At 39.8% G+C, this 22,341-nt stretch overlaps 2 protein-coding genes and 2 long non-coding RNA genes across 11 annotated transcripts in view; 3 read left to right on the top strand and 1 right to left on the bottom strand.

Annotated features, from left to right (window-relative positions):
- The first annotated feature begins 85 nt into the window (after nt 1-85).
- Nucleotides 86-18,144, top strand: LOC130147833 (uncharacterized). Of its 4 annotated transcripts, XR_008821364.1 has the most exons (8): nt 2,157-3,488; nt 4,018-4,131; nt 6,085-6,176; nt 7,727-7,788; nt 11,812-12,371; nt 12,701-12,767; nt 13,861-13,978; nt 18,099-18,144. It is a non-coding gene; the product is annotated as an uncharacterized LOC130147833 (long non-coding RNA). The 4 variants fall into 4 exon arrangements; XR_008821365.1 differs by lacking the exons at nt 2,157-3,488; nt 4,018-4,131 and adding an exon at nt 86-341 and having other exon boundaries at nt 18,099-18,137; XR_008821366.1 differs by lacking the exon at nt 4,018-4,131 and having other exon boundaries at nt 2,160-3,488; nt 18,099-18,137.
- LOC130147835 (uncharacterized) lies at nt 9,408-18,136 on the bottom strand. Its single transcript, XR_008821369.1, has 3 exons — nt 16,631-18,136; nt 14,641-15,992; nt 9,408-9,537 (listed from the first exon to the last, which is right to left on the bottom strand). It is a non-coding gene; the product is annotated as an uncharacterized LOC130147835 (long non-coding RNA).
- Nucleotide 18,145: 1 nt separating the features above from the next.
- Nucleotides 18,146-20,676, top strand: TNFRSF17 (TNF receptor superfamily member 17). 2 transcript variants are annotated; one of them, XM_056335563.1, is made up of 4 exons: nt 18,146-18,249; nt 18,697-18,831; nt 19,168-19,299; nt 20,098-20,676. In XM_056335563.1, exons 2-4 carry the CDS (start codon nt 18,717-18,719, stop codon nt 20,352-20,354), a joined length of 504 nt encoding a protein of 167 aa, XP_056191538.1. In that variant the 5' UTR covers nt 18,146-18,249; nt 18,697-18,716; the 3' UTR covers nt 20,355-20,676. The 2 variants fall into 2 exon arrangements, with proteins under 2 accessions (XP_056191538.1, XP_056191537.1); XM_056335562.1 differs by lacking the exon at nt 18,146-18,249 and having other exon boundaries at nt 18,277-18,831.
- A 1,416-nt stretch (nt 20,677-22,092) lies between these two features.
- Nucleotides 22,093-22,341, top strand: part of SNX29 (sorting nexin 29) — a 106,064-nt gene continuing 105,815 nt past the window's right edge. For all 4 annotated transcript variants that reach the window (XR_008821363.1, XM_056335556.1, XM_056335558.1 and 1 more), the window contains exon 1: nt 22,093-22,196. Coding sequence is in view for 3 of the 4 variants with exons in the window: in XM_056335556.1 (XP_056191531.1) it covers nt 22,190-22,196 (7 nt within the window). In the remaining variant the exon portion in view is untranslated. The remainder of the gene's footprint in view (nt 22,197-22,341) is intronic.

The raw sequence follows: 22,341 nt of genomic DNA, 5'->3' as shown, positions 1-22,341 counted from the left end.
GCAGCGGCGGCGGGTGGCGGCTCACCGTCCCCTCGGCGTTCCAGGTGGGGACGCTGCCCGGCCGGGGGAGCCGGGCCTGTATCGGGCACTGTGCAGGGGGCGCGGCGGGGCGGGGGAGCAGGGCCCGGCGCCCGCTGTCACATCACTGGATTTCCCGCCTCCCCTAAGGACTCAGCGGCTGGAGTCTGGTGAAGGCGTGCTTGTTTTAGCTTTTATCTATGCGAAATTGCACCTACCTACCCCTAGAAAGCGTAGGTACGGTGGCAGTACGGTGATGGCACCGGTGTTGGGTCAGGAAACCCCCAAATGAAGATTTGTGTGGAGCTGTGCTCTGACGTGAGGTGAGAGCAAGTGTTTCTGTACGTGTCCAGCCGGAAGCTGGCAGGATGCATTAAAAGTTCCAATTTTGGCACCTCTACAGCACACCGTGACGTGGTTATTATCATTAAAAAAAATCCTGTTCAGGCAGGTTCGGTAGGACTTGTCAAGTACTGAGGCCCTTGACTGGTAAGGCTAATAGTACTTAAAAAAACCAAAACACAAAACAACAAACACAAAAAAGCATTGCTGGAAGTGAGGTATATTTGGAGGAGACCAGGAGAAACAGAGGGCAAACAAGGAGATTTTGGTTAGTAGGCTGCCCATGGCTGTGGCAGCGTTTTATCTTTGAAAGTTCAGCCTAAGTGTTTATAACTAGACAAAGTGAGTGCTTGGGAGAAGGGAGCTTCTTGGAGTGCTTACATGTGACGACTGAGTCATCTGCAGCATTACTTGTATTCAAACACTGCAGGGCAGGTTATGGAGTTGTTTTGAAAGAAAATGGGCTTAAAACTCAACTGTAAAGGTCTCCATTCAGTACAAAATCCAGTGTAGGTTTGGTTGAGAACTACACAAATGCTCCTGAAGTGGCATTTTTGTGATGTGATCCTGACACAAGAACCTGATGGTTTCTGGCCGCACACCACCAGCAACATGTATGCCCTTGACAAGCAAAAAAATTCTATGTGGCAGGTAATGCACATATGTTAATGGAAAAATGTGCTTCCAACTGATCATATTCAGGGAAAACACTAGTGTACAGGCCAACACTTCTAAAATTAAAATTAAAAAAAGAATCCCCACTAACACCACAGAGAATTCATTTTGAAAGAAAAAAGATACGTAATTCACAATGAAAGACTATACACCTCTGCTAAGTGGAAGCCTTTCCTTCAAGCACCAAGAGTTTACCCTCCTCTGAGCCAAAAGAATAAGTTTTAAAGGCCCTGTGAAAGACACTCTGGTTATTCTCTAGTGCCAAGTTACTTTCCAGTTTTCAGACACATTGCCAGGACCTCTGTTGTTCAAAGTTGGGTATAATTAAGGAAGAGGCTCACTGGTGTTACTGTTCTAAAGTTTAGAATTTTGTTAAACTGTTAAACTAGCAGTAAGTTTCTCAGCTGTGTATGGCAATCAATTTTCTGTTTCAAAAAAAGAAAAAAAGGTCACATGCAGTCCCACTGAGGGCTGGGATAGAAGAAAGAATAGGATATGATCCTTTTTTATCAGAGAAAAGCAGTTAGAATTAAAGCTACAGGAGTAAGAAATAAGTTTCCTAAGCATCATAAGGAACACGTCAATATAGGTAGGTTGGTTTGTTTTTAAATACTAACCTTTGCTTGTTAGGTGATATTTATTAACCAGTAGGTATCTGATATATTTCCTTTAGTATGGAAACAAGATAACACTATTTGGAACAAAGGAGCTCATGGGTTACTACTGTTGAATAATAGATAAAAATCCAGTGGAAACCAAGCTTCATGAATTCTGCTGATAGGTGGCTTGTTATTGTACACTTTTTACCATCATGAGCATTTAATAGCTCAAGTTTATGACTGCAGTGCCGTATTGCAAGCTTGTTCTTTGTTTGAGCCTTGACACAGCCTACAAGTCAGGAAGTACCTGCCTTAACTGGAGGCAGGTACTATATTTTCAGAGCAATTAAAACTTACCTTAAGATTACCAGCACATGGAACATGTAGGCAGCAATTCTTACATACACTTTGGCATTCCTTAAAAAGGCTTCTTGAAGGTTTTTGAAATGGAGCTTCATTCTGTCAGCTCCTAAAGTACTGAGTTGTGATTTTTTTTTGGGGGGGGGGTAGGGGGGTGGGGCCAAATATGTGTTTGATCAGAGGTATGGAAGCATGTATTACCACTGATTTCATGGGAAAGTAATCACTTGTGTTATCCAACACTCCTTCCTTCCTTGACAGGTACTTATTCCCTAGGTACTTGCTAGGATAAAAACAATTAGTCCACAGCATTTCAGAAGATGCCAGATGTCCTTCAGAGCATACAAACCTGTTTTGCAGGCTGTGTCGCACACAGATATTGTGTAAACTCAAACACTACATTTTTTAACAGGGCTAGTAGTTTGTTTTTCCACTTATGAACAGCTGGTACTCAAAACAAAACGTAGGTGGAATGATGATAATTTTACTGGCAAAGTAGCTACTGGGATGTAAATGGTCACATTCTCTTGAGGTTTTAAAGCATTATAAAAGCTTTTCTTGTTTAAATCTCTTTTGTATCAAAATGTTTAGAATAAATATACAAGCCTCGTAATTTAATAAATATTAAAAAGCTTTTCTTACTGAGAACCACCCATATAAATCCATTGTCACATCATGACTGACTTAAAGTATCAAAGCACTGCTTAGAAAAGAGGCTGGACCACCTCATGGTTAATATGTGGAGGGACTGGGGTGCAGAGAAACAGTCTCCCCTACAGTCACAGCTCTACCCATCCTCATGCTGCCTTCTAGCTCTTGCTAGGCCCTTTGCTGAGTCAGTCCATCTCATTAAATTTAGCTACAGAACAATCTACTTTCTTTTTCCTCCTGTGCTACTGAGATGAATGAACTCTTAAGAGGCGTTTGACAAATGCCAGAGCTGGTATAAAGTAAGAATGGGGGAAAAGGACTTCCTTTTTCAATAAGAGCAAGCTATTAACTTATTGAACTATCTCAAGATAGCTTCACCCCTAGTTTGCAGCCTGTGATGTCAATCCTATAGCAGTGAAATGGAGGTCCTCATTCATGTAATATTAGGAATACTATGCTGTATTATATAGTAACTTTCTTCCAAGGTTCTCACATGCACTTTACAGCTTAGCAGGTATAGTTATGAAATACTGATGTTTTAGTTATGTGAACTGAAGCAGAAAAGAAAGATACATTTCACTAGAGGGCTTCAAACAGGTTAACGACTTCAAGAATTTAACAGCTCACCACCAATGAGTAAGCTTATTAAACTCCATAAAATAGCAGCAGTGGAAGGGGGAAGAAGAGTAGTGTTAGGGTGCTGGCTTATGAGTGAATTGACTCAGTTTACTTTGAGATCAGATAAGTTCCTGAGCTGCTGCAAGATGGGAGAGGAAGTGTTTGGCTGAGATTAGGAGGAGCAGGAAAGGAGACGCGCTGTGAGACATATCCTGAAGTGTAAAGGTATTCAAATATATATGCTAGTTATGCACTTAGATGAGTAGCATGATATTTAGAGTTGCTTTGAAGTCAGAATGAGCCTTTAAAAACAAAGTGTAAAGAATAAGTTATTTACCTAGAAAGAGGAAAAAGACAATTTAATAATTTACAAGGTAAATTATTAAAAGAAAAATATAGATAACTGTGCTTGGCTATGAGAGTGCCATTCTAGAAGTATGCCTCTTCATGTGAGGTTTATGTGAAGGAATAATCTTAAAAGACATTCTAGAAATTAGGTTCAGCATTACATAGAAGAAGTAGGTGGAGTTAAATGAGTCCAGAAAGTTTTTGTGGAAAACATGAATTGAGGTTGCACCCTAACAAGTGACATATCTCTCCTGAAGGAAGGCTGTGGAAGAGTATTTCTAAATACCTTTCATAATATTAATAAGGCTTGACAAAGAACTGAAAATACTGAACTAGGTTTAAGTTTGATTAAGTGCCAGGAGATTATAAATTAATATTCTTAAACTTTGGCAAAATCTCTTTCCAGGTAGCTTGTAGAGATGTAGCTGAGAACTAGAGAACAAAAAACAGACTATGTTTCAGCATGATGGCTTTTTCAAGAGCCAAGTCTATCCTAAGCTTTTCTGGGGTTCCTGGAAACGTAAGTGAATTATAAAGCAGGTTTTATATTTGCATAAGACCACGTGCAGTCCAAACTAAGATATCTTGACCTGGAAACATCTATTCACCAATTTGTTCTAACCCTGCTATTTAACAAATGCTGTTTCTGACCTCTTACTTTCCCTCTGCTGGACACCCGCATAATTGCTGTATTTGTGTTACATTAATGTATTTTAAGCTATTTGATTGGAGGAGATTCAAATAAAAGTCTTTGGTTTTCTGAATGTAGCACCATAGCATAAGCTCTCTTCCACAGTCCAGCTGTAGAATTACTTCTTGCAAAGAGGCATCCTCAAAGGAATTTAGCAACTTAATTCTTACATATCTCGTTGTGGGTTGATAATGAGTACTTTTGAGCTGGATTCTTCTTTCTAAGGTCTCCAATCTAAGTTAAAGCCTGTCTTTTGAAACAGTTAAGGCACATACTGCAGACTTCCAAAAGGGCACAACATTAATTGTTTTTACTTTAGATAGCAAAAGAAATACATAGATCCATAGACCAAAATACCAGTTTATAATTTTCTGTGTCTATCTCCTTACCTTTCAGATACTTCATAAGCTCAGCTCATTATTTTGCAAGGTAGTGATGTGTCTCTCACTTTTGCCTGTATATACAACCTTTCTCTTGCTTTTATATCTCTAGAAATGAAGACTGAACAGTCAACTTTTACAAGTGCTATCCCTTTTTTTCAGGTGACTTTAACTGGAGGCTCAGAGTTCTCAGCTGTGTTACCTATTACTTACTTAGCTTGTTGTTCAGACTGAAAAAATCATTACGTTGGGTGCTAGCAAGTTCTTTGCTTAAGATGCCTCTTTTTGAACGCACAGTCATCACAGTTTATTCCTTATACAGAATTTTTTCTGTGTTTTTGATACCGAGAGCCTCCAGACTGAAATATTAGGGGAAGGGTGGTTTAGAGAAATAGTTTTGCTATCAAACCTGTTAGTTATGTGTGGGGTTTTTTGCTATCAAAGCTCAAAATAAACAAAGATGGGGGTTTAGGTGTGTGCGTTCTGAAGAATCTATACATAGTTTATAAACCTTATGACAGTTGAAAATGTTGTAAGTAGCAGAAGGATTGCTTAATGTGGAAGGAATGTGCTGAGCAAAGAACGCTCATGCAAGGAAGGGAAGAATGAAATCACTTTAATGATGTATACAGTGACTGAGTTAGGATTGGAAAGGTTAGAGACAGGAGAGAACCTATTCTGAAGAAGGTCAGAGACTGTATGGTTTTAGAGATCTGAAAGCCAGGTGTAGGACTGGTGGGAGTTATGTCAGTTAAGGTACTGAAGTAGCTGAAAATATCTTTTAAGTACAATCCAGATCTCTGTTCAACTGTTTTTATGCTTTCATCTTGATAAAGAAAATTAACTTTCTGCTTTGTTAAAGTTAAATTTGTTTTCACCTATAAATCTGTTGGATGTGGAGAGTATGTATTACAAGCCTAAGATATGTAGATTCTCTGGAAGTGATAAATGGAAACGGGGTATTTTGCTCCCTGTGAAGTGAGGCAAATTTGAGAACCTCAGGGGCTAGGATGCAGAGTTGACTGAGCAACAATGATAACTCTTCAGTGCCAGATCCTCAGATGATCTTCCATTGCTGTAAGCTAGTATTGTTCTAGCAGGAGACAAGTAACAGAGAGAATCTGCAGTTCTGGATACCATCAAATTATCAGTCTTATAGCTTGATGTAGAGGTAAAAAAATGCAGAAAAGGTGGCTGGTATTTAAAGTGGGTCTTACAGTCTAACACAGATGCACAAAGTGACTCCTCACTATCAAACAGAATTCAGCTGTGCCTCATATCATTTTTCTAGAATGTTTTTATGAGATAATGAAAATGTTGAACTTAGCACTGAAAATATCAATACAGGATGTTAATGCAGGGCATGTAACATGCTGTTTATTCACACCCTGTCTTACTGCAGTGACTCCCTGACATGGAAAAGCTCGGAGTTGCCATGTCCACTGTTGGGTTCCATAACATCTCTAGGCCAGATCCTTCTGCCTTATACATGTGGTAAGAGTTTTAGAACAGTTATGTTTCATATGGAAAGTTTTACATGCTGTCTTTCTGTCTCCAGGGAGGTGGGAATAGATAACTAGTTCCATGTGGGTTTTTCATGCACTTTCTCCAGCTGAAGGGAGCATGTTGTCCATTAGAGATCCCTTAAGATTTTAGTTCTGGTAATGACTAAAGCAAAATAGCAAAATGGCATTACTGCTATGAAGAAAGAATAACAGAAAGAAAAACAGATTTTTAAAGCTGTTCTTCTACAGATAGTTAACACGTTAATATTGTTGCAGAAAATAATTACTTCATTATGAAACTGTGAGAATGAAATAGTGAACTTGTTTCTAAATAGGACTGATTACTCCAGAATTATTCTGTGCCAGTATTTTTTATTCCAGAGAAGGCAATTTTCATGGGGAGTTATTTGGAATAGAGATGGCTAAGTCAGTTATAATTTCCCTCCTGTTTTGAGAGAAAGCACATATTGGCACTGTGATGCTGTAGATGGGAATTTGAAATAAAGTAATTGTGTGTTACATAAACTTGTCCTGAACACTGAATGGCTAGAGAATCCAGTTAAAATTATCAGAAGAAAAACTTTTGTTAGACTTTAGTGTATGCCAAGCATTTCACATCATTCATAGGTGTTCGTGCATGTTTATTTTTGTTGTAACTCCTTTACTCCTGTTGGCATTATGCCACTGATCAGTTTGAGTTTGTTTTGCCCATCTTCAAAGTTACTAAAATAGTAGTATGTAGGAGGTTATTTTTTCCAACACAAAACGTAAGTGCTTGCATTAAGAAATGAAGAAAGAAATGGAAGTTTATATTCTGTAAAAACTATTACACCAACATAAAAATGTCACAGGCATTCTAACAAGTATTAGTTTAATCCAAACTTGCTTATACAATTATTGGTTTATGCGTTGTCCTTAGTAGTTGCATAACCATGTTGGCACATGTGGAATGTGTGACAAATGAAAAGGTATCTTCTTTCCCCAAAGGGTTTACAGTCTGTTAACACTGCTTGTCTGTGCTATGCACTTAATCTTTTCCATAACTTTGTTCCTAGCTAAGTAAACTTTGAATGTAGTAAGGGATACAGAAGTTGTCTGAAATTTAGTTGACAAAGATTATACGATTGCCGTTTTGATTACTATTTTTAAGGAACATTTTTCTATTCAGTTGTTTTGTTCTTTAATCTTTTTTGGAAATAACAGATGTAGCAACAGCAACATCACTCTTTTCAAAGCAGTGGTCTAATTAAAAAATGTGCTGAACTAAACAGGCAAAATCCACATTGTTCTTGATTTTGCACTGTGCCCAAATGACATTATACAATATTGTGTCTAAAAAGAGCATTGTTCTGTGCAGCCTGTAAAAGTTAAAGAACACAATGAATCCTTTAATAACCCCTTCCTTTTGTTTATTAGCAGTGTGTACCTCATTCCTAGAACAGCTTATCTCCTCCCAGCCATACAGTTAAAACATGCACTTACCAAAATATGGATTTCTGATAATAAGCATTTCAGAAAGTTTTAATTATTTTTTTTTAGGAGGGAACTCCCTGTAAGACTGCTGTTCCTTGATGTACAGTAACATTTGGGAAGAAAAAGTGGTGAATTTTTTACACATACGTTGCTATCTCAGAATTTTAGGGTTGTTGTGATGAGGTGATTTATAAGGGGCTTTTTTCTTTGGATTTTTTCTGTAACTAACTTCAGAGAATTGGAGAGGACTCAGACCAAGCCCGTACTGTAAGACTTGACAGTGTAGGTCAGTTGCCTTAGTGAGGGGGGTGGGGGAGAAAGCTGTGCCAGCACAAAATGACCTATGTAGAATCAACTATACAGCCAGAAGAATTCCTTTGTCAGCCTAGCTAATGTTGTTTGTGAAGGGAATGTAATAGTCCTAGCAGAAAACTCTCTTTCTCTTGATAAGTGCTATGTAATTATGCCAGCAGAATTTCTGAAGTACAGTCAGGCAAAAAAGCTGGCACAAGCATGAGCAGAGAAACCCCAAAGCAGTGTTAGAACAAAGCTTTGTTGTTGAAGTTGTGTGGTAAAAGACCTTAAGCTACTGTTCTGAGAGATGAATTTCAATCTATATGTTTAATTATTGACATAATAGTATTACTTTCTTTGTTTTTCTGGTGAGATTTTTCATTTTATTATTTTGGTGTTGAAACTCACAATAGCTTTTTTCAAATTAGTGAAAGATAAAATTCTCCTTACCTTTTTCAGGTGACTGATCTCTGTCACATAAGTAATACCAATTTAACACATGTTAAGAATGGGCACTGACAAGGATTCCTGGAAGTCTTAGGCTTTTCCGGATGTTCAAGGAAACCAACAGTCAAATTTGGGTTCATAGCAAGAAATGCTTTGGCTGGATGCTCATTGTTTGGTATGCCTGTATTCTGCCAAAGCAGCATGTAACTCTAGGTCTTCTGCTCACATGATAAAAGGTTGTAAATCGTGTGTGTGTGTGTCTGTGTGTATGTGTCTCTGTGTGTGTGTGTGTGTCACAGCTCCAAAATACTACCTACTGGTCTGTGCTGTGCTGTTACCTAACCGTGTGCCCTTCACCAGTAAAAAATATTTGATTTCTTGAAATCCTTAGTTTGAGACCCTAGTAGAATTGACAATATGCTAAAATTATTATTCTAAACAACAAACAGACGTTTTACTGCTTCCAGATGGAGTTTTGAAGTTCAGAGAGGAGTTGTCAGTGTTGATATCATCACACTAGAAGAGCAAAGAAGTGGTCTTTATAAATTGCCCCTTGGTGTCACTCTTGAGTCAGACTGAAACATTTCAGAAGCAAATCTGAGAACTGTTTTTCCTTTTCTTTTTTTCTGTTGTTTCCACAGTTGACACTTTTCTTCTTATAATTATATTCCGTTACTCTTTATAATGATGTCAACTACAGCAGGCCAGCTTAACTTGTCTGAATTGCATTATTCTTAGAGGATATCTTGGGGAGTTTTAGAACTTAAATTATAGTAATGTAACAGGCTTCCCATGCCCTGGAGGCAAGACAGGAAGCCTGGAGAAAGGAAGGCTTTCTCTTGGTCGTGGAGGATCACATTAGAGATCACTTAAGCAAACCTGACACCTGCAGATCCATGGGCCCCAATGGGCTGCATCCCTGAGTGCTGAGGGAGCTTGCAGACGGTATTGCTAAGCCACTCCCCATCACCTTTGAAAGGTCTTGGAGGACTGAAGAGATGCCTGAGGACTGGAGAAAAGCCAGTGTCAATGCAGTCTTCAAAAAGAGCAAGTAGGAGGACCCAGGAAACTACAGGCCAGTCATCCTCACCTCCATCCCTGGAAGGTGATGGAACAGCTCATCCTGGAGGTCATCTCTAAGCATGGGGAGGAAAAGAAGGTTATCAGGAGTAGTTAACATGGACTCACCAAGAGGATATCATGCCTGACCAACCTAATAGGCTTCTATGATGGAATGACTGGCTGGGTAGATGAGGAGAGAGTGGTGGGTGTTGTCCCCCTTGACCTCAGCAAGGCTCGTAACGCTGTCTCCCGTAACACCCTCACAGGTCAGCTCAGGAGGCCTGGGTTAGGTGAGTGGATGGATGGTGAGGTGGGCTGAGCACTGGCTGAATGGCCGAGCTCAGGGGGCTGCGGTCAGCGGCACGGGGTCTGGCTGGAGGCCTGTAGCTCGTGGAGTTCCCCCGGGGTCAGTGCTGGGCCCTGTCCTGTTCAGCTTATTCCTCAGTGGCCTGGATGAAGGACTGAGCGTACCCTCAGCAAGTTGCTGATGTCACCTAACCGGGAGGAGTGGCTGATACACCAAAGGCTGCGCTGCCATTTGGTGAGAGCCGGGCAGGCTGGAGAGCTGGGTGGAGAGGGACCTGGTGAAGTTCAGCAAAGGCAAGCGTAGGGTCCTGCACCTGGGGAGGAACAACCCCACGCCCCAGCGCAGGCTGGGGCTGAGCTGCTGGGGGCAGCTCTGCGGAGAAGGGCCTGGCAGTGCTGGTGGGCAGCACGTTGCCCATGGGCCAGCAGCGTGCCCGTGTGGCCCAGAAGGCCAGTGGTGTCCCGGGGTGCACGAGGAGGAGCGTGGCCAGCAGGACGGGGGAGGGGATCCCCCCCCTCTGCTCTGCCCTGGTGAGGCCGCGTCTGGAGTGCGGTGTCCGGTGCTGGGCTCCCCAGGTCAGGAGAGACAGGGAGCCGCTGGAGAGGGGCCAGCGGGGGCTGCGGAGGTGATGGGGGGCCCGGAGCATCTCCCCTGTGAGGGGAGGCTGAGAGAGCTGGGCCTGTTCAGCCTGGGGAAGAGAAGACTGAGACAGGTCTTATCAATGTATACAAATATCTTAAGGGCAAGTGCCAAGAGGACGGGGCCAGGCTCTCTTCCGCAGTGCCCAGTGACAGGACAAGGGGCAACGGGCACAAAGTACAGCACTGGAAGCTCCATCTGAACACGAGGCAAAACTTCTTTCCCTTGAGGGTGCCAGAGCACTGGCAGAGGCTACCCAGAGAGGCTGTGTTGTCTCCTTCCCTGTAGGCATTCAAAACCTGCCTGGATGTGACTCTGCAACCTGCTCTAGGTGACCCTGCTTTAGCAGGGGGTTGGACTGGATGATCTCAAGAGATCCTTCCAACCCTGATCATTCTGTGATTCTGTGAAAAGCCAATGCAAACCCTGTAAATCCCATAACTGAAAAAAAGCTGAAATGTAACTTCACTGGTAAATAAGCCATATATTTATTATTCCCTAAAGGTAAATATCACTATAGGAGAAACATCAGTATCCAGTCCTCTCAGACTTTTTTTTTTTATTGTGTCTGTGCATAGTCTACATGTAACAAAATGGTGTGCCGCTTACAGGATTTAATGTGTATTATACAAGGCAGTGGATAAATTATTAACATAACATAATTACAGTTTCTAAGTAACAATATCCTTATCTTAATGTCACTTAATGAATTTATTCTTAATGCTTCTGGGTTTTGTTTTGTTGGTTGGCTGAATCCCATATTCTACTTTATAAACAGCTTCTGAATTCAGGTACTACATCTGTCAAATTAAAGCCAGTTGGTATAGTACACTTCTCCCAACAAAGTGCTTAATGGTTTGTTGTTTTTGTATTTTTTTTTAAATATTAACTTCCTCCTGTCAAAATTACTCAAAAATGAAGGTTGCAGAAGAATCTTGTTAAGATAGAAAATGTCTTCCTTATTCCTGGTAGCACATCATTACCCCAAATCAGTTTTATTGTAAGTGCCATCACTCATCACACATAATAAATATAAAATACATTTTCTGCGCACTGCAGCAAGTAATCCTCTGTTGAATTTTTCTTGTACAGTTTGACACGTGTTTTTGAGAGTGAACACGGCAGTGTTTTACTGACTTGATAAACAGTTATGTTAGATTAATTTCTGCTATGAAAATAGATATTTATAGTATGATAAGAAATAGTCCCCCAAATGTAATTTCCAAACTGCTGTATAGATATTTCTCTTCAGAAGTTCTGGGGAATCTCATGTAGGCAGTGAAAACAGTAGGTGAACCACAGGACATAGATTTTGAAATAATGTGTATTTTAGATATGTAATAAGGTCTGTCATGGAGAATTATTGCTTATCTGGATCTTCTGATTATATGCTTGCTTTCAGATCCTTGGGAAGTAGAACTTTGGAATGTTAAGATGTGCAGAAAACAAAGGCAACGGGCTGTGACAACTGTAATTCCTCATACTTTTCCTATCATTTGTCACCTCTGTTTTGTCATTACATACATCAATAAAACTATATATAGCTAAGAAAAGACTGTGACTTGTATGGTGGTTGTTTATATGAATGACACATTAGAGACCCTTTACTATCATTGCTCCCCAGTTTCCTATGTGTGAAAGATGTTTTGCTTAATACTCCACAATCTGTGTTTTGGGGGACATTTATAAAAAAAAATTCATTTATCTCTAAAGGCTGTAAGCTTTGGGAAATAGTAGTCCAACTGTAGGAGGAAAATTACTGCTATAAGAGACAGCATTATTCTCCAGAGCTGTGATGAAATGAGCTGTATTTAGCCTTTTACTTGAGGGGAGGTTTAGAATCATCGAATCATTTAGTTTGGAAAAGACCTTTGAGATCAGGTCCAACTGTTAACCGAGAACTGCCAAGTCCGTCACTAAACCATGTCCCTAAGCACTGCATCTACACGTTTGATTGAAAAGGTGAGACTTCTTTGTATTTACTTCTGTGTCTTATGATATATGTGTTTGAACTCTAACAAGCCACATAGGAAAACTGTTTCTGGCCAGCTGGTTATAGAAAGTGTAAGCATATCTGCCACAATATCTTATGATCCTATATATACAACATCAAATAATTAGACACAAATTAATTTATGCCATACTTAGTGTTTGACAGGACTTTTTAATTGAAGACATCAGTGCATTAGTTTGCCAAATTTACTTCTGTGGTGGACTTAGTTTCACATCCCCGCTAGCTAATCAACTATTTCTTTTTTTCTCTTCTCTTCTCTTTCTGGCCTTTCTTCCAGGCCCTAGGGGGTAAAACTTCATGAACTGACTGGATTAACAAATTAAAGCTGCTTGCCATGTGGTCAGGTAAGCCCTAGAACTTTTTCTTGTGCTTCAGAATACTGTAGAGTGAAAAGCAGGACTGCGCCTTTCACTAACACCAAGACAATTAATCACCTTAGCCATATATAATCTAACCAAATCTTTGGTGACCTACAGACCAGTCTTACTAAGACATGAATCATCTTTGTGCCAAAACAGTCTGATATAGAATATATATCATTACATTTGAGTGGCAAAATAATTTAGGAATCACAATATTAACACTTGTTATTAGCAATTAGGAATCACAGTATTAACACATGCATATCATACGGCAGATGTATTAAAGTACAATGACAGCATGCTGTATTGGAGAAAGAGGTATTTTGCATACACAAGAAAAGCCATTGCCCATAAGTAAAACCAGATGCACCTCTGGACTAGGAAAACAGAGGAAAGAATTTAACAGCAAAAAGTAAAGTAGTCATGAAGACTCTAACAGTACTACCTACAGTAGAAGTTCTATCACGTAGTTCCTTTCATTGTTAATTGTCTCTCAAAGTAATGTCAAGTCTTCCACTCCTCTCTTTAATATTTTTCCCAGAAATCCTATATTTGGGTTACATCTACTGGGAAGCATCCCTGCCTCAAGGTGAAACTTGCGTCAATAGATCATCTTAAAAATGTCCCATATAACAGCACTGAGTTTACAGTATGCCTTGAGAATCTTCTTTTTATTTTTTTTTAATATTATCATCAGGACTATACAATTTCTTCCAAACAACTGCCAGTGTTGCTCTGTCAAAACATGGGCAGAGAGAGGGTTATGGAAAGGGAAAGAATGTACATTGCTTGGAGGACATAAAACTGTACAAAGTTACCATCATCTACTTGCTTCCGTTACCAGTCTGAACTGCTCTGTATTACCAGTGACACCCTCAGCAAGGGCAGCAGCTGTGGGTTCTTTTTACTGAGTATATCACTTCAGCTACTTTTTCACAAATGCTAGTTTCGTAATCTGCTTGAGCAAAACAATGTTGGTTTAATCATATGAGTTTCAAACTTAGAAATAGAATGTGTATTTTACACCTCACTGAAATGCTATTCCTTTTCTTCTTTTTCTTTCTGGCTTTTTCAGATCATCCAGAAAGATGCTGTGAAAGAAAAACACAGGTCCACATCATGAACTTACAGTTCTTTGTTTCATCAGGCCATCCTAAACAGATTCAGACCAGTCCAGGCTACCTTAGACTTACGTGAGTTATTTAAGACAGTTGTTTGAACAATTCTTGAGTGGTGTTTTGAGAGCCATCTGTTTTTCTAGAAAATACTCCTCATATCTGTTGCATAAGAGTGTATTTTGGAATGTATCTTACTTGTAAATTATCAATAATGTATTTTTATTTGCTTTAGTAGAGCATATAAGCCTGGAGTTTGATTTCAGACTTAGTCTTGAACCTCAGAAGAATCTGAGCTAAAAACTGGTCATCTCTCTAGAAGGCCCTTTAAAGGTATCACTTTACATTTCAGAAGTGAAATTTCTAAGTTTCAGGGATGAACTCATGTCTGCATCAACTGCACCAGAGAAAGTATTCTTACCATTGAGCATTAATTTACATCATTGTTGTATTGATAACTTCAGTACATTTCCCCTGGAATTTAGAAATCATATTTGGATTTAGCAAGTGGGTATAGAGAAGCAATGTTATAAGCAGTGTGTACACCCCTTCTAGACCTATCTTATTACTTCTTGTGTTGCTTTTAGATCAGCATTTCTCTCTTTGAACCCATTCCTTGCAGTGTTTACCAATAGTATCGTATAATACAAAATATGCATCAGTTGTAGAATACATTACAGTAATAAGTAGAGTAGGACCATGTGACAAAGTTCAACAAAGACAAGTGTAAGATCTTGTACCTGGGAAAACATAATCCAGGAGTGGAGCAGGATCTACCTGGCTGGGGAGTCGCTCTGTGGAGAGGGATCTGGGGGTCCTGGTGGACAACAAACTCAATATGAGTGAACAGAGTGCTGTTGTAGCAGAGAAAGCCAACAGGATGCTGGGTTGCATCAACAAGGGCATCACCAGCAGAGGTAATGAAGTCATTATCCCACTCTACTCAGTAGTTGTCAGACCACACCTGGAATACTGTGTTCAATTTTGGTCCCAGCTATACAAAAAAGATGTGGACAGGCTGGAGAGGGTCCAGAGAAGGGCCACAAAGATAATCAAAGGACTGGGAAGTCTGCCATATGAGGAAAGGCTGAGAGAACTGGGTTTGTTCAGCCTTGAGGAAAGAAGGCTTAGGGGAGACCTTATTACCATGTTCCAGTATTTAAAGGGTGGCTACAAAGAAGATGGAGACTCCCTTTTTACAAGGAGTCACATGGAAAAGACAGGGGTAATGGGTACAAGTTACTCCTGGGAAGATTCTGATTGGACACAAGGAAAAATTTTCACAATGAAAACAATTACCCATTGGAATGATCTCACCAGGGAAGGGGTGGATTCCCCAACACTGAACACTTAAAATTTGGCTGGACAGTGCTGGGCCATCTTGTCTAGACCATACTTTTGCCAAGAAAGGTTGGACCAGATGATCCTTTAGGTTCCTTCCAACCTGCTATTCTGTGATTCTATGAACTCATACTTTGCATGGGTTTAATAATTTTCATTGAAAGTACTTAGTGAATTTGAATACAATTATTTTGCATGGTTCCTGTGAAGCAGATAAATATTATCCATGCAGGTATGCAGGAAAGTTAAGAATAATATTTTCCAAAGAAAGCTACCTCCTTCAGCCAATACCTTTTGAAGATACCTTGTAAGTGTCTGTGTGCATTTTTGGCTTAGGCCTGTTTTTTTGAAAACAGTAAAGGAACTACATGTGTTGACTTCTGGAGTGGTAAGTAAGCATTGGTTTTTATTCTTTGGTCAGTGCTACAGAATGTGGGTGCATATGGGAGAAGTCACAAATACATCTCAGTAGAATCCCTCCTCCATTAAAAAAATTCTGAAGACCACCTGAAGTAGCACATAAAGGTGTTTTGTCTAACAGAACCTATCACTAGCAATTATTTCAATGTTTCTTTCTTCATGGTAACAATACTGAACTTTAAGGGGTTTATTAATTGTCATTGTTCAAGCTTAGTATTATCTGTGTTGCCTACTTGGGAATTCTACATGCTATTTAACAACAGAATCTTGCTATCTCCCAGCAAAAATACTCACCACTGTCAATCTGAACTTCTTTCTCTTCTTTGTGAAGCTGTGAATTAATACCAAAATGCTATAAACCTATCTGTTTAGCAAAACACCTGTTGAAGAAGGCTAGTGCTCCAAATAAATATACCTACACAATTCAGTAAAAAAAAAAGTGTCATTATCATACAATAAAAAATGAGGAAAGAGAACTAATAAAAGCAGCTGAAACAAAGACAGTCCTCTCCCCCACCCTCAGTGCAACTGGGGAAAAAAAAAAAGTGTGAAAATTATTAAGGAACTGGTTCATTCATCTCTTATAGTGGAGATGTGAGTTTGCTAGACTACTAAAATAATGTTAGAAACAGTCAGCAGCTGTGATATAGTTTGAAAGTTTTGGAATTTGAGAGATGTTGATTTCATAAGGAATTTTACAACAGTAAAGACTGTACTTGTGCTGCAGATATGTAGTGTTGGAACCAGATGCAGAAGGCATGTATATAATTAGTCAGCTAGTTCTTTTCTAAAATAATAAGGGGTCTTAGTATAAGTTACAGTTAGGAGTATAAAACTGCAAGAAGAATGGGAAGTTACGGCAAAGGAAAATAAGTAAAATTAGTGAGCACTTCATTTAAAGTCAATGGAATTATATTGATAAAAGATTAAAGCATTGGACTCAGCTTGTCTGAAATTCATTTATCTTACCTGTGGGTACCATGAAGATACTGCGATGAATATCTGCCTTCTTCAGGTCACAGTTGAGAATTTGATTGTCTTCTCCATGAATGAAAAGGTTAAGCAGCATCTTAAAAGCAAAACCTGAAATCATTTTATGCATAAGCTACCAAATACTGCTTCATCAGAAATAGGAATGATATTCTAGTAATAACTTAGGTTTGTTCCCCTGGATGGTGAATGTATGAAGGAAGCCAGAACCAGTTTTATGACTTCAGAACCAGCATTGACTGCTGGTGAAATATTTGGCATCACCCACAGTCTGTATCTGTATTTTCTTTTGTCATGCCTAAATCAGATTTTGTCAATTCCTGTTTATCCACTTATCTTGAATAGGGAGAACAGTCTGTAATAGCCTACAGCTGTGCACCTGGCCTACAGAAACAAGTGCAGAAGCCACAAGAAGCAGTTCCATCTGCTAGAGACTAGAATACAGATTGTTTTGTTAGACTGTTCCACTAAAACCAGCTCGTGTATTCCCACGTGGTCCATTTTGTGGGAAAATAAGTCTCATACATAGTAATGTGGTATGAAATTACAAATCCTTATACAATATTTTTCTTTTCTCTTTCTATAGTCAAAAAGGCAATTAATTATGTCAAGGAGAAATTTAACTATAAATAAGCCTGTAACTCTACCTGTGGAAGTGATACAGGGTAGAGGCAGTTATTGCAACTTGCTAGATATTCTTGGACAACTTTGTATTTAAAATAAATTCTGTTAGATTAAAAAGTCAGGATATAAGTAAGCTGTGTAAATAATTTTCATTGTGGCAGTCTGACACGGAAGGTGTTTTTTTTCTTCCCTGGGAGAAGACCCAGGAAGACCTTAGCATTTTCAGAAGTGTTACACAGTGAGTGTAACTCACTACCTTGACCCAGACAAACCTAGGCGTGCTCAGTGTGCCCCATCACCTGGCTGGCAAGGAGGTTTCATATACCCTCTACCACAACACTGAAATCTAGGGCTCATCTATTTTTCCATGCTGGGTACTGCAGTTTTAGTACAGTAACAGTTCTGCATTATGGGAAAGTAAGGGAAAAAATGCAGATAATATTTTGAATCAAAACTGAAAGATTCATATAGCTCTTCTTTTGTGATTAGAATGTAATCTTATTACGCTTCTCACATAACTATAGTTATAAGCAAAAAACCAGCTAAAACCCCAAAAGTGAACCAAGCAAAAGATCCGACCAAAACCTAATAGACTGGATTAATAAGGCTAATTTGGAACTGAGGAGCAATACCCCAGTGACTGAATCTCTGGATTTTGTCTTTCTGTTATAACTGAGGGTCTTAGATGTATTTTGTACAACACAATTATGAAGTAATTGTTGAACTTGTACTTTAACAGTACCTCATTTAAAATCAGAAAACCATTAACTTACAAAAAGTAATTCTTTCATCATCTGTGTTCTGAATATTGTTGTCCATACAGGGAAACGGGTATGAAGGAAGTTGTCTGAAGTTGTAGAATAGGTCAGTGGCAAACCTAGAAACGGAATTGGTTTTATCTTCTTACTGCTATGCCTCCTGCCTTTATTTTTTTTCATCTTATGCTCCTTGGACTGGGACAAAAAGAACAAGAAGTAAGCATTGCATAGTTTGCATGTTACAGGGAAAATATAATTACTGTGGCCCATCACTTTGAAAAAACCCACCAAATTCTAAAGACAAGAACAATTATTATGAACTTCTGTTTGGAGGTCTTGCTTTTCTACAGTTTGTAATGTTTAGCACCTGTTCAAGAAATGTCTTCTATAAATAACCCTTTTCCGTTTCAGACAAAATTTACATTTAAAATTATCTTGGTGCAGCTGTTCAGTTTTTCTACAGTTGTGAATTGCCAAAAAAGGAACAGTAATTCCTTGGGGGCCTCAGAGTTAAATCCTATTTATTACACATGACACTATGTAGCAGAACTGCGATCAAAGTCTAACTATCATTGCTAGCTGTTCTTAGATTTGCTAAAACTGAGAACTGAAAAGCCCTTTGTAGATGATCCTCACTCTTTTACAATTTCTGTGGCTTTCCAGTTCCATAATTACTGACGCTGATGGCACGCTGCCCCAAAAATGAATACTATGATAATTTGCTGCTCTCTTGTAAGCCTTGTCATCTTCGATGTTCTAGTACACCGCCGCCTTCCTGTGAAAACTACTGTGATAAGAGTAAGTAATATTTCTGCAATACTTTGTGGCTATGCTGGGCATTTTCACGTTGTATTTTACATAGAATTGTAAACATAAAAACTTAAAGAACTGTAAAACCTGGAAAGAGTTTATCAGAATAATATATGGGCTCAAAAATATTAAAGACATATGCAGTGTGTCCTACGTGAGTACGTGTGTTAAGAAGAGTAAAGCTCTCAAGCTTTACTTGAGCTGTCACTCAAAATGGAAATAGAAATTGCTCCTTTGCTAATGGAAGTTTTATGTGTTGGACATGTTTACTGTTTATTGATTATTGTTTACAATTAATTTAATGCATCTCTTCTATTCCATAAGGTACTGATCCAAGTGGAGTTCTCTGGATTTGTTTGGGCTTAGGAGTAATTTTAATGCTCACTCTGCTCACCTTTATGGTCTTGTTTAAATGGAAGCACCTAAAGCAACTAAAAGGAAATCTGAAGAACACAGGTGAATAAATAAGATTCTTTATGAAATAATTTTAGATCATTGTATATTTTAGCTACTCTTACCATGTATAAATTTTGCATATAATTTATATTCCAGATCCTGACAACTGTCTTTGTTGCATTGTTTTGTATTTCTCAAATAGTCTCAACGAAGTTATTAAAGTTATTAAGGGAATAAAATACCCAGACGATAACTTGTAAAAGCAGCAATCTCTCTTTGTTGGTTCTGGATCATGTCAGGATTGTTGCATATTCATACCTGGCTTACTTGCTGGTGTTTGAGAAATCATTCATGAACCCTCAATAGTAAAAGATGATTATAAGGGTTTCATCCTCTTCTTAACTGAATGCAAAAGGAATTCTACCCAGATAGAATCAGGATACAAATTCAGTATTAGCTTTCCATTTTATAAGATATTACGTATTTTTACTTAATATTCTAGCCTGTGAGAAGCAGATGTGGTGTATTTTGGGAAGATGAAAAGAATTACGTTATTTTTATGGTTTACAAATACTAATATTCGTGGAGTGCTCAGCCAATAAATAATAACCAATTAGAAAATATGTGTTAGATTACTTAAATGCTTATCCTGAAGTATAGGGGGTATATTATCAAAGAACAAAAGATTATCGTCTATAACTACTTCTTAAGACTTTCACTATATCTTAAAACTTTCACTATATCTTAAAACTTTCACTAAGGTTAGGAACATAGTTGGAATACAATGAAATGTGGTCTTTAACTGTATGTCTGGTATAGCATGATGTATGTATTAAATGAACTTCTGTATATTTATAGACTCTTCTGTGGAGCTGAATAATATTGTCAAGGCTAATACTGAAAGAAGTGTGAATACAGAAGGAATCAGACACTCACTTCAAAGAGAAACATTAATGTATTCAGTGGAAGAATGCACTTGCAGTGACTGTGGCTTGGTAAAACCTCAGACTGGTTGTGAAACTTCATTTCCATTGCCAGCTACAGAAGAAGGAGCCACTGTTCTAGTTACCACAAAATCTTTTGATTATTGTAACTATATTCTGGGTGCTGGATGACTATGAGAAGTATATTTTTATTGCATAAAATAAATAAGTTATTCCAGTATAGCTATTAATCTTAATACTTGCAGTCAGTGGAGAAGGCTAGTACATCATCTCTGTAGATCTTCCATTGAGCTTTCATTAATATTGTCATATATTTCTAATTCTAGTATCTCTTTGGTCAAGTATTTCTCCATGATTCTCAGGTACCAATCTAGTTACTGGAATTTTTGATTTCTGAAAGTCCCTACATAGGATGGCTTTTTCTGCCTTTAGAGATTGTATCTACTTATGTCAGATATACACAAACCCATCAATAAACAAGTTGGCAAATATACATTTTATGTTAAACTCTGATCTTGTGCCCCAAATTGCTTGATGGTACAAAAGGAATGTTCCAAGAGGCAGAAAGGAAGACTCACATTACACCCCCCATGTTGTAAAGAATAATTTAAAATAGCCCCTATGATGCTTGAAATAGGAACATTCTAATGATTAATATCTTTGTAGAGTACAGACCAACCCCCTCCCCCCCCAGTTCAGATAGTATCTCTGGGTCCATGCCAGGGGAGGTTGTGGTGCTACACCTGCAATCCCAACCTATCTCCTGATGGTGCAGACTTTCCTTTAAGTGCCAGGTGTTTTTCAGACTGTATTCTATAAAGATTTATTTCTACTTTACTGAATTTTTGACTTACCTTTGTCATATTTACAAGGACTGCTGATTAGATATAGTCACGCTAGGCTGCTGTGTAGCATAAAATTAGGAATGTACTTTCGTCACCTGGCCTCCCATGCATTAAAGTTATTTTCCTAATATTAGGCCAGTTTTACTCCTGGAAAGCTGCAACAAGAACAGAAGAAACCGCAATCTTTTTACTTGTCGATAACTGTCTATTTCAGGTTCTTGCATGAACGATGAATTAAGATGTTTTAGGACTAATAAATCATTGCACAAGATCTAGGAGCAATTGCTAGTACAGCACCCCAAGGAGGCTGACCAGTTTGGAGTTTGGGCCAGCTGTGCGTTAGCTGTGTTAGGGCTGGCCACACACAGCCAAACCCTCTGAAACAGGCCTGCAGAGCCAATAAATTCATTATTATTACTTTATTGGCAACTCACAAAGTTATGCCGGTGCACCACACATGCCACAGCATATGGAAAATACATCGTGCTCTACTGAGTGTGCAAACACAAGCCAGCCAGACTATGCACAACATTTAAGAAAATGCCTTTGTTCCTTTCCTGGTTTTTTGGCGTTAAAAGATTTCACAATTTCCGTGCTGTTTTTTGAAACAGGAACCTTCCGGGACTTTTGGCTTACAACGGACACGGGACTGCTTAGCACACTTTATCGCCATCTTCCTCACCCTTCCTTTGCCCGGTATTGCCTCAGGCCCCCGCAGCACTGCGGGTGTGGGGGTGGGGGGTCGGTGTGCGGGCTGCTGGGCGCGCCCGGGGGCGGGGGCCTGGCCTGGCCCACGCGTTTCCCGCCGGGGCCGAGCAGCGTGGGGCCCGCCGCGTGCCTGAAGGGCGGGATGCAGCTGGCGCCGCACCCGCGGAGCAAACGAGCAGCTTCCCGCCTTTTTCCCCGCGCGGCACCCGCAGAGCAAACGAACAGCTTCCCGCCTTTTTGCCCGCGCCCGGCACCTGTGAGGGAAGGCGCCGGCGGCGCCGTGAGAGCTCACCCCCGCCAAGACCGCGGAGCCCGGTGCGGAGCGGTGTTTACGTTCCGGGGCGGCAGGGCGGAGTTCCGGGGCGGAGCGTGCGCGCAGGCCGGCTCGGTGTGGGGCTGTGCGGGAGGAGGGACAGGGTCCAGCAGACGGAGGGCGCCAGCCCCGCGGCCACCATGAGTGGTGAGTGGCGGGCTCTCAGCGGGGTCCTTTCCGCTAGCAGGGCGTGCTCGGTGGGGCCGCCGGGTCTCTGGGGCACTGTAAGGGCTGGTGCGGCTCTGCGCTCCTCCGCTGCCTGTTCAGTCAGGTGTGGCCCTGTCCCCTGCAG

This window comes from Falco biarmicus, chromosome 4, assembly GCF_023638135.1.
Source record: "Falco biarmicus isolate bFalBia1 chromosome 4, bFalBia1.pri, whole genome shotgun sequence".
NCBI classification, from domain to species: Eukaryota; Metazoa; Chordata; class Aves; order Falconiformes; family Falconidae; genus Falco; species Falco biarmicus.
Note: the sequence above shows the minus strand (reverse complement) of the source record. Positions and strands in the feature narration are given on the sequence as shown.